This window comes from Gastrolobium bilobum, unplaced genomic scaffold, assembly GCF_033153095.1.
Source record: "Gastrolobium bilobum isolate Gb01-03AN ecotype WA unplaced genomic scaffold, APGP_CSIRO_Gbil_v1 utg1031, whole genome shotgun sequence".
NCBI lineage: Eukaryota > Viridiplantae > Streptophyta > Magnoliopsida > Fabales > Fabaceae > Gastrolobium > Gastrolobium bilobum.
This window is the reverse complement of record NW_026899326.1, coordinates 399919-411583: the sequence shown is the minus strand read 5'-3', so window position 1 is coordinate 411583 and position 11665 is coordinate 399919. Positions and strand designations below refer to the sequence as shown.

At 32.8% G+C, this 11665-nt stretch overlaps 1 protein-coding gene across 2 annotated transcripts; it reads right to left on the bottom strand.

The window, feature by feature from the left end:
• Positions 1-3294: 3294 nt before the first annotated feature.
• LOC133289690 (protein DETOXIFICATION 16-like) lies at positions 3295-7672 on the bottom strand. 2 transcript variants are annotated; one of them, XM_061487686.1, is made up of 8 exons: positions 7136-7672; positions 5256-5800; positions 5060-5146; positions 4897-4953; positions 4514-4752; positions 3970-4088; positions 3778-3864; positions 3295-3684 (listed from the first exon to the last, which is right to left on the bottom strand). In XM_061487686.1, exons 1-8 carry the CDS (start codon positions 7418-7420, stop codon positions 3625-3627), a joined length of 1479 nt encoding a protein of 492 aa, XP_061343670.1. In that variant the 5' UTR covers positions 7421-7672; the 3' UTR covers positions 3295-3624. The 2 variants fall into 2 exon arrangements, with proteins under 2 accessions (XP_061343670.1, XP_061343669.1); XM_061487685.1 differs by having other exon boundaries at positions 3295-3605.
• Between the last annotated feature and the right edge of the window lie 3993 nt (positions 7673-11665).

The window sequence follows — 11665 nt, the reverse complement described above, 5'->3', positions numbered from 1 at the left end:
AATGATATGATGAGAACAACGGGGGCAGAATTATGTGTTTATAGGCACTAGGAAACCCATTTAATTATTTGAAACTTCAATTGACGCCAGATTATTTTAATCTTGAGCCTTGTTAACCTGTGTATTAAGAATGATTTTAACGCTACTTATTTTTTTAAATTAACTAAATAGTATTTAATTTATTTTGAATTGTTCATATCCATTATTAATGAGCATCTCATTTATTACGGTACTTGTCGGCTTGTCGCTATCAATATGGAAAATATTCAATTAAATTAAAGCAATGTACAAAAAATAAAGAAGGAGAATACTTGGTGGCTTTAATGTATTCTTATTGATTGCATATACACAAATTTGCTAAAAATTAATACCTAATAATGAAAAATAAATTAAATAATTTTCTTTTCTTTTCTCTTTTCGAAATAAAATAACCACTTACCAAAAAAAGGCGGATAAATCTACACGACTCGTACTTTTTTTTTAATTAAAATCCATATCCTAATAAAACTAATAACAAGCTAAATTTACATAATAAGGAAAGGGTTATAAAGTTTTATATATTATTTTTATTCGATCCAGGGGATTGAGAGTGTCCAATGACAGATTGGTGAGTTTATGTAATATGCTCTCAGATACTTATGAGAAATATATCTTAGAGGATTGTAGATTATTATGTATTATGATGAACGATATAGTCAAAGAGTGAGTCTGTCTGCACAATGATAATTAATAAATAATATAAAATGTATTTCTGATTGATTTAACCTCTTATTTATAAATAATTATATGATAGGATTGTGGGTCTCTTGGAAATATAAAAGGCCTAATATTCAATTCACATGATAAGATTATTATCTTATCTAATAGGATTGTTTCTGTATTTCTCTTAGGTAATATTTGGTTGGAGAAAATTTTTGTTTTACTAAGAAAATGTAATTACTAGGGATATGCGGGGAAAGTGAGTTATATGAGAAAGTTTAAAAAATATTGTTTGGTTGGACAAAATTTTACCAGGAAAATTGAGTTAAATTACTAAATGTGTGTTTGGTTGAAGATAAAATATTGATGAGAAAATTTAATAAAATTACAAAAAAAAAACCCAAAAGAAATAACCTATTTGCATTATCATTTTTTCATACAATACCTTTTAATTCTTCTGCTTAGTCCTTTTTTGTCAGATGTTGACTCTGAGAATTAAAGCTGTTATATGATCTATTGACAGATAATTTCACTGATCATTGAGACTCTTGCTTGGTGCTCTATGCTGATTTTGATTGGAATCGAAACTAAAGTCTACATCCATGAAAGAAGAAAACAAACAAGCTGGAATCGACACAATAAAGGTCTCTTCTCTGTTTGCATATCTGCTAGGGAGACTCCTTAAAAAAGGAACAAAAGGCCGAACACCATAAATGCTAGAAGAGATCACCAATGACGACTAGGTCATTGACCAGTGGAAGAGGGGTAAAGTTGTCTTCAATATGATCACCTTTTTCAAGTTATCTGCTTTCCATAAGAAATACCACCTTCTCAGAGGACTTTCAAACAGTGCTTTTATCCTGTTTTCGCAAATGCTAGACAAAGCTGATTGACGTCAAAATCAACCAAAATGCTTCTACCAAACATGGAGTTTCACATTCCCACCTGCACTTGGCTAGGAAAATTTTTACTTCTCCCCAACCAAACACTACCTTAGGTAATTGTCTATTGTGGGCCATAAAGATATGGGCTCATGAGATAAGGCCATAATAATTTTTAAATTCTTTTTATTAAATGAACCCAATGTCGCATCATAAAATGCTAAAAACAAACATTCTTACTAATTTGTGTATCAGATATTAAACATGAAATGTTAATAATAAATAACTTTAGAGTGCAAATTCATTAACCCACTCAAAAATAAACTATATATATATATATATATATATATATATATATATATATATATATATATATATATATAAAAGCTTAACCCAAGACAATCAAATAAACATTAATAATCCAAATTAGATAAACTAAAAACAGGGGGCACAACACAAGGGCATGGCTGGCCGGTGCTCTTGGTGGCGGATTGCCGGCGGTTATGGTGGCTGCATGATGATGGGTCTTATAATGATGCTGTGAAGTTAACGGGTCTATGGTTAGTTGCAGTTGTGAACCTTTTTTTTTTATATAGTATAAGGTTTATGTTAAAATTGATTTATTATATAGTTCTATTAATTTCCTGTTGTGGCAAAGAAATTATCTTTAGCTGACACATACTTTTCAGGATACAGTTTCGTATTTTGAGATTTATGTTAAAAAAAAAATCTCAAAATACGAAATCATATCCTAAATATGTGACTGCTGCACGGAATAATTTTTTTTTTTGCAGCTGAATAGAGATAATTCCCTTTATTATATATGCAGATCATAACAAAATAAATGTCACTGCACATGCTAAAACCAATCAAAATTCTAGTAAATGCATGAAATTTCCAATGATACAAACTGAAGGGTAGATCGTGCACCTTGAATTGCAAAGTAGTTGACGTGTTGTTCAATCTAACAAAGGTGGCTCCATCACTCTTCTTTTTGTAGCTACATAAAGGTCATTGCTTTCTTCGGGAACTAAGATAGAACTTCAGGAAAATCATGCACTGCAGGTAGTCTCTATTGAATTCTCACTCAGTATTTTCTTCTCAAAGGGTGCAGAAAAATCAGAACCAAGTAACCAACCTTCACCCTTCTGTCCTTACTTTCTTCAAACCCTCCAACCCCTCTCTAAAATCTAAATGGCTTCCATTTCATTTAATGGATAGAATACATTGAAGTCTCCAATGTGCAGTTTAACCACTGCATTTGTTTTTTTTTTTCAGGTTTATCTCTTGTGGATATTCTCTCTCCTTGTTCCTTCCTTTTCATTTTTTTTCCCTGTCTGTACCTATTTGCACTGCCTATGTCTCATTATCTTGGACTATGTATTTGGAGACAACAATAAAACTGACAAAAACTTTGGCATTGTGTTCTTCTCCTCTTTTTTTATTTTTTTTGTATTACAGATAATTAAAAGAAATTGTTTTTTTATTTTGCTTTTTTGCTAAAATATTTCTCACGTTTTTTTACTAGATATTATTTAAATTTTTTTTTTGATCAAGCTAACATCTTTGCTGTCTAATGACTCATATTAATAATATTAAAAAAAAAACTCTAAATTAGTCAAAGTAATCACCAAAATCCAATAATCTATAAAAAGTTAAAAACCACCAAAGCTCAAAACTACGAACATACAATTTATACATCTTTTCCGTGGATAAAACATTAAAAGATGCCAAGCCAATAGAATTGATCCAGTGATAAAGAGTTTAGATAGATTATATTAGGTTATGAGTTCAATTCTCACTTGTATAAAAAAGAAAAAAATATCATTAAAAGATGTCTTCTACCGATATTCTTCAGTTCCAATGGCCAGTTGGATCATCTATATTGTACACTACTTTATATTATCAGAGATCATGATATTACCCTTTTGGCCATATATATTTGCACCTAGACTTCTTATTTGGAAGAATTGTAACAAAGCTTGTATTGCTTTCATCCAAATAGAACTCAGTCAGAATGTGTATCTGCAAAGAAATTGCAACTTCATGAGACTATGCTGTCTGGTGTTATTGAACAATAGACTCTATCTGTAGCCTTCTTTGCCTGAATATGGAGTCAGAAAAATATAGGCATGTCATCATCCAACATCACATAAATGAAAGGATGAAAGAGATTTAAAAAAATGAAGAAGTTCACCTCTTGTTCCCAATCAGTGCGTATAGTAATGATCATTAGAGAAATTACTTGAACAATGAGAGCACATATGATCCCCAGCCAGAGCCCCTACATGAAATATTTAGAAGGTAGAACAAAATCAGATGACTTCAATTTTTGTAAAATTGACCATGGGTCACAAGGCTATGTTACAAAATAATGAACTTTTTTTACCTTGCCACCAATGTGCAACACAAAAGCTAATACAATAGCTGATGGAATCCCAACTAAATAGTATGACCCCAGATTCACAAATGCACCAATTTTCTGCCAACCACATCCTCTAGCAGTGCCTGAATTATAATTTGAGACAAAGTGAAGAAAAATATCATTTGTACTAACTGAATAGCTATCACACACCAAAGAATTTGCAGTATTAATTTAACACCCAATGTAAGTTTTCCTCTTCAAGACTTGCTTTTCTTTCAGATTCATTGGTAAGGTTTAAAAAATAAATCATCTAGTTCATGCTTATGAGACATGCAAGAAGGAACTGTGGATCCTAAAGAAGAATGGCTACAAAACAAGCTAGCCCTGTTTAAGTCTCATTTGTCACTTGTCAGTATGCCATTCACATATTTATGCAATATGCCATTCACATATAGTGATACGTTATGATATATTGGAAGTTTCCATATCCAAATTTGTCTCTATCATTGCTTTTGAGTTATAGCTCCAATGTAGATCATAAATGAAAGAAATGGGAAATAGGAAAAACCTGAAAGAACACATTGGAGTCCATCCAGAAAGTTGGATGTTGCAAGAATTGGCAACATAGTTGCCACATATTTGACCACTTCTACTTCATTACTATACGCATAGCCCCAAATATTGCGTATTAATATTGTCACAGTTCCAACTAAGATGCCTTCAATTATGGCAATTACGAAGACAACACGCACTGCTAAACGAGCAGCATGTGGATGACCAGCTCCAAGTTCATTTGATACACGAGTGCTGCAAGAATCATGCAAGCAATAATGCAGCTATATACATACTAAAGAGCAAATTAGGAAGAAAACAGAACGTTTGATACATGTGTGCTTAAAGTAAAACGGTTAGATTACCAATTAATTCTGAAACTTTATAAGAAATACTAACCTTACAGCTCCACTGAGTCCAAAGGGGATCATCCAAACAAGTGCTGTGGTATTCAAGCTTAAAAAAACAAGTCATTGACGATAAGTTGATGAAAATATAATAATAATGTTGATTAATTAAGTATAATAACAATTTTGCAAAGCATATCAATAAATATCCAAACCAGATAGACAGCACAGATGTTTCCAACTTTGGATTTGGAAGAAGACCCGAAAGGAGAACCATCATTTCAAATGACCACATTTCCAAGCTGTTCACCATTATAACGATAATAAAAATAGAAAACATCAAAAAAGAATTCAATGTGTATTGTTAAGACAAGCAACACAACACAGTAAACATGGATATGTTGTAATTACCAAACCATAACAGCTGAAGGAATGGCAAGCCTCAGAAATGAAGGGATGTTGTGCAATGCCTCTATGGAAAAACCTGTCCAAGTTTTTGCACAAGAAGGAGAAAACTTGACATAGAGTGAGAGTATGGAAACATTTAACCAGTAAGATATAGCATTTGCTATGGCAGCTCCTCTGCTTCCTAGTCCAGATTTGTATACCATAAGCCAACATATAAGAAAATGTAGTGAAGTAGTGACTCCAGAGCTGAACATCATTGGAAACACATTATTTTGGGCTTGCAAGAATCTGTTGAGACACTGGAGAAGACCATAGGCAAAAAGGCTTGGAACCATTAACTGAGCATATTTGCCAGCTTCAGCAGATATTTCAGGATCTTGGCCAAGGAAGATCAGAATGGACCTTGTGTTAGTCCATATAACAGCAAGAGGAATGCTAACAATCATAAGAATGAACATTGCTCTCTGCATGTGTATCCCTAACATTCTGTGCTGCTTTGCTCCATATGACTGTCCACATAAGGTGTCCAAGGCACTTGCCATTCCTACCTGTTTCAACCAAAAATAATAATACCAATGAGAATAGCTCAGAGTACTCTCCATTATCCATTGCCAGCTTCCTTATCAACTATTTCCTTGAAAAGATAAGTTTGTGATATAAACCATAGGCAACAGGTAACAATTTGAACTAATCGTATTGACTGACTTTATGTCCTATATCTAACCTCAGTGATGATTCCAAATTCACACAATTTAGGATTTACAAAAGCGAGCAAGTGAATAGTACTATAAGAAATTTAAGCATGAGTGACTGAAATGTCACATCTGTTAATAATAATAGATTGAGTGAGCATTATATAAGTAGAAAAACTCATATATTTAATACCTTAAGATTTGAGTTTGATTATAGCGTCTAAGTCCAGTTAATATCGTTACTCATTTAGTTCATAGTTAATGGTCTCTCCCTACCGTGAGCTACCTTATCGGCTCAACAAGAAGTACAGAGGGCAGTGGTGGAGCAAGGAGAGCAGGGTGGGCGATACTGAAGTTCATACATTTTTTTAATCTCGAAACTTTATCTTTTTTTAATTTGGATAAATTATTCTACCTACCTTTTTTTTTCATGCATACCTTACCTATCATTCTCCAACATCATTAGATCAAAATCTCAATTAACCTTTATTATTTCTCTCTTTTCTTAAATTATAATCTAACGGTGTTAGAGAGTGTAGGTATAATAGGTATAAAAAAAGATAGGTAGAATAACGTATCTTTTTTTATTGTATAGAGATTGATCTCCCCAAGCTCAAATAAGACTTTTGTTTTGACTACCATCTCTATATTTTTTTAGGGTTTTGATTTTTTCATTTGGTAAGAGAAAATTTTCTCATGTTGTAGACACATCTTATATGGGACCCACATCTATTAAAAAAATATAAAAAACAAAAGAAAATATTGCACGAAAATCGAAGGGTCACTAGTAGGAGAGAACAACTCTCCTATGATGAGAAAATGTTTTCCCATTTTCTTATGATATAAATAAAGGGATTTGTTTTTCTCATATTACATGAGAAAACAAACTCTTCCTACCCACACCATAAAAAAGTGTTCCTCTCATTTTTTTTGTTTTTTGTTTTTTGTTTTTAAATAAATGGGACTCACACTTGATGTAGATATGAGATTAGAATTCTCCTACAATATAAGATTTTTTTTTTCCATAAATAATTGTAACTTGCTGAAAGATTAGACATTACAATTTCGTCCCATTTCAAAATTTTCTTGGTTTGCCATTGACAAAGAACTGTACTTTCTACAACCAACCAACACAAAACTCGGAATCCAATATAAGGGTATTATTAGAAGATATCAAAGATAAGAACTGACCAATAAACTGAAACCTGTGACAGAGGCAAAAGAAGTGGCCATAGAAGCACCGGAGAGAGGCAAGTTGCCAAGATGCCCCACAAACATGACAGATATAACTTGTAGAGAAAAATTTAAAAGGGTCACAGATACCATAGGCCCTGCAAGCCATAACAGCTTCTTCACTTCTTCAACAATTTCCCTTCTTTCTATTCCCCCTGATGATTTGTTTTGCTTTACGTCAACTAAGAATCCATCTTCAATCAACGGAGACTGTAGAGAAGCATTCTCGCGTTCTCTCTTCATTTTTGCTCTTAGATCCTACTTATAAGTTACACACAGAGAAAGATAGAGAGAGTTTTTTCATGAGCTGCACTGCAACTTTGAAACCATATCTCATGAAGACACAAAGTTTCTTCAGAAATCAAGAAGTCGTCATTTTTTCTCTCTCTCTCTCTCTATCTGCATGAACATTTCTCTGCCAAACGTTATGGTGGGTAGGGACACAAAGTTTCTTCAGATATCAAGACCGAGCGCCCAAGATCTCCTTGGTGTAGGTAGCTGCGGACGCATGAATTTTAACACGAGTAGGACGAAAATAAAAAATATTATATCATAAATAAAAGTAGACCTAATATACAAAAAATTAAAAGAAATTTATTACTGAAATTAATATCACTTCACTTGACATTGCTTAAACTCATATATAATTGAATTCGTGCTAAAACTAAAAACTGGAAGAGTGAGTACAAGTCTAATAACTCTGTTGATAAGAATAAGAGAGTAAATGATAGACTTTTCAATTTTTGCTAGCTCTTGACATAATTTAGATGTAGTTGATAAATTAGTCAAATCTAGATTTTTGGGAATGTCAAGCTCACAATGTTATAACTCCATCTTCAAATGCAATTTTTCATGTTCTGTGAAATCTCTAGAATAAAATTTATCAACAAGTTTGTAAATATCATCACTGTTAAATGACTTATACATGTTTCTTGGATCTAAAGTCATGCTCAAAGTAAGTAATTCAACAGTATTATCATTGAATCTGCTATTTAATTCTTGCAATTGATAATCAATTGTAGCACAAAAGATATTTACCCTATAAAATTTCTCAGTAGAAAAATTATCTTGTTCATTTCGAGCACAACCTCTCCTTCCAATATATTTTGCATTCATATCTGGAATGTCAATGTCATGTTTTCTGCAAAATTCTTGAACATGAACCAAAAAAGCATCCCAACTCGACTCTCTTAGTTTCTAAAGTAACTCTTTTGTAGTTGAAACCAGATGTAAAACATTTGAAATATCTTGAGACTTTAGTTGCAAAGCTTGACAAAGGACTTCAGTACTATCCATAATTTCCTTCATAAGGTGCAATATGATGACAAAATCAAAAGGTGTCAATGATAAGCATGCATTATCTGCATCTCCACGATGTGATGTTGTCTTTCCTTCATTAGAAATATTGTCAAGAACTTCACATGTGGCTTTAAACATTTGAAACAAACTGCATATCGAATTGTAATGATAACTCCAACAAGTAGCTCCAGCTCGATGCAAAGTACCAATCTGATTAAGACTAGCTCCTGATTCGAGTTCATCAATAGCAATCATTCTTACAATTTCCTTTGTTTGGGCAACCCTTAACTCATCATTATGCTTACAAGAAGAAGTAACAATTTTAATTATGAAGTTCAATTTTTCAAAAAATTGATGAACATGTTTTACCTTATGAGATGTAACAACCAAGACAAGTTGAAGACAATAAGCTAAGCAATGAACATAATAAGCATATGGACACTCAGCGCAAATTAAAGCCTGCAATCCATTCCATTCACCTTGCATATTGCTAGCTATATCATAGTCTTGTCCACGAATATTTGGAACATCAAGATTATGGTGACGAAGAGAGTTGCATAATCCTTGTTTCAGAGTCTTAGCACTTGTATCTTTCACATGTACAAGACCGAGAAATCTTTCCCGTATAAAATCATCTTTATCTACGAATCTCAAAACAATAGTCATATGCTCTTTTTTTCATACATCACTAGCTTCATCAACAATAAGAAAAAATTTGGCATTGGAGATTTCTTCTTGTATTGTGTCATTTACCTTTTGAGAGAAAACATGAAGAATTTCCTTTTGAATTAGAGGGGAACTATATGAAGCATTATGAGAAGCTTTTTCTAAAATAACTGATGCAACTTCTTGATTATAGGAAGCTAAAAACTTAATCATCTCCAGGAAATTACCCCGATTAAATGAATCTAAGTTTTCATCATGACCTCTAAAAGCACATCTTTGCAAAGCAAGCCATCTTGTCACGTCCACAGAAACTTGTAGTCTCAAACGATTACCTGCAATATGCTGATAAGTAAGTCTTTCAACCAATATCTCAATATGTTGAGATTAGTTCATAAGGTCACTATATGATCTCACAACATTTTTATGCATTGAGATAATATTTTTCTGACATGGCACAGAAAAACACAATTTTCTCCATCATTAACCTTTTTCCAATTTCTGAGTCCCTCAACAACAAATGTACTAAGTCCAAAGCGACCATTTCCACCTGATTTACTAAATAAATAACAAGGCAAACAAAGCATCTTTAGTGGGAGAATACTCTAACCAAGATGGAAACAAATCAAACCAGGAAGAGCAAAAATGACTTGATTCTTCTCTAGCCCAAAGAAAGGACAATTTTGAATCTTGCACTGAAATGGACCAACAAGTTTAAGATACGCACGACGGATGTCATCTTGTTGATTTATAGGAAATTTCCATATTGGAGGGCGTAGTCCAGGATCTCTTTCCAATGAAGCAAGATCATCTTCTTTAACCACCTCTTTATTTTCAATTCTAGGAGACTTTGAAGAAGAAGTCTCAATAATTGACAATTCAACATTATAAGTAGATGAGGACAAAGACTCACTATTCTTTCTCTTAAAATAAGCATCAATAGTAGCACTTTTCCCCATAATAATCACTACAAAGAACATAGAAAATATACAGTTATGAATTATTTATGGTTTGTAATTTTGTATTGAAATAGATAATTGTAACAGGGAAGGATATGCATTCTATCATTTACAAGAATGTATCCCAATCAGTTCAAATTTGAAACATCAAAGACAAAATTTAGTTAGTTTCTACCTCCAAAAATAAAAAAATACGAGTTCATTTTCATGAAGCTTAACTAAACAAAAATGTAGCAAGATTTTATCACATTTTATCAAACAAATTGAATACAATATTATTTTTGACAGGAGTAGACGTACAGAAACTCGTGACTATGAATTATCAAACTTGACAATATTATTTACAAGATCCTACTTTTTTATTTTAGGACAGAAACTCCCAAAATAAAAAAGTACGAGTTCAGTTTCTACCTCCCAAAGTCAAAGTCACTTGCCACCTCAGCCCTACCATTGCTACTATCCCTTCTCCCTGTAGCAAGATTCCCCAACGTAAGACACCAGAATATCTTACGTTGGGATGCAACCTATTCCTTTTGCCCCGCAGGCACCGAAATGGCCAAATTCGGGATCCCCCCTGATACCCCTCCAACACAACAGTGACTATCAGCACATGAGCAGTTGCAAAGTGCCTTGCCACAACAAGGCAGACTGCATTAGGTGTTCCCATAATAGTTGACTAATCTTCATATAAATAGTTGACAAGTTTTTGGGATGAAAGGATAGAGGAAAAAAGGATTTGCTCTTTAGTGTAAAGCGACCAAACATATTCCAGATTTTCAGCTAAAGACCAAACTACATGTGTTGTTCAATCTCTCAACATTGTTGGTGGGGTAAGCATTTTTCTATGAACCTTTTGTTAGTTTGCATAATATATCATATTCATAAATCATAAAATAAGAACATGATAAAGGATTTTGGAAATACATGATTTTCACATACACATAAGAGATAAAGACATACCCGAAAACGATGATGAAGGATTAACAACAGTCATCATCTTGTGAGCAATTGTGTTGAGGTAGTTTCTCTCTCTGAGCCTTCTTTACTTTGATATGTATTATGATGGAGAGAATGACATTGAGGTTGAAGGGGAGAGAGACAATCCCTAATATATATATATTCCATAACTTATACTCTGGTACGTCCATCAGATACCAAATCATTGATTGAGATTAAATGCATCAGTAATTAATTGGGCCATATAACGTTTAATGGGTAATATCAAGAGTCTTAATATTATAATTATAATAAAATCCTTTTAATATTATAATTGACTCTTAATATTCTAACATTCTCCCACTTGGCCCGATTAATCATAATATACATGTTCATCTCTAATGTTAGTCATCATGAAAGATAAATTGTCAAGTGTGAGTTATGGCGGTAGTGTGCTATTAATTCAGTACATTCCCTTCCATATATTACAACACCAACAATCCATCATATAAAATTCATAATATAGGAAACATAATGGTCTACATAATGTCTTACAGAGACTTCCTTGTCAAAATTCATAATGTGTATACGACCATAAAATAACAAGAAAACATAAAGTATGTCAGAAACA

Coding starts and splice junctions, on each gene's coding strand:
- LOC133289690 (XM_061487685.1), bottom strand. CDS start 7,420: ATGAAGAGAGAACGCGAGAATGCTTCTCTACAGTCTCCGTTGATTGAA. Junction 5,801..7,135: donor TCACAGGTTTCAGTTTATTG/GTCAGTTCTTAT, acceptor TGGTTGAAACAG/GTAGGAATGGCAAGTGCCTT. Junction 4,089..4,513: donor ACTCCAATGTGTTCTTTCAG/GTTTTTCCTATT, acceptor ATTATAATTCAG/GCACTGCTAGAGGATGTGGT.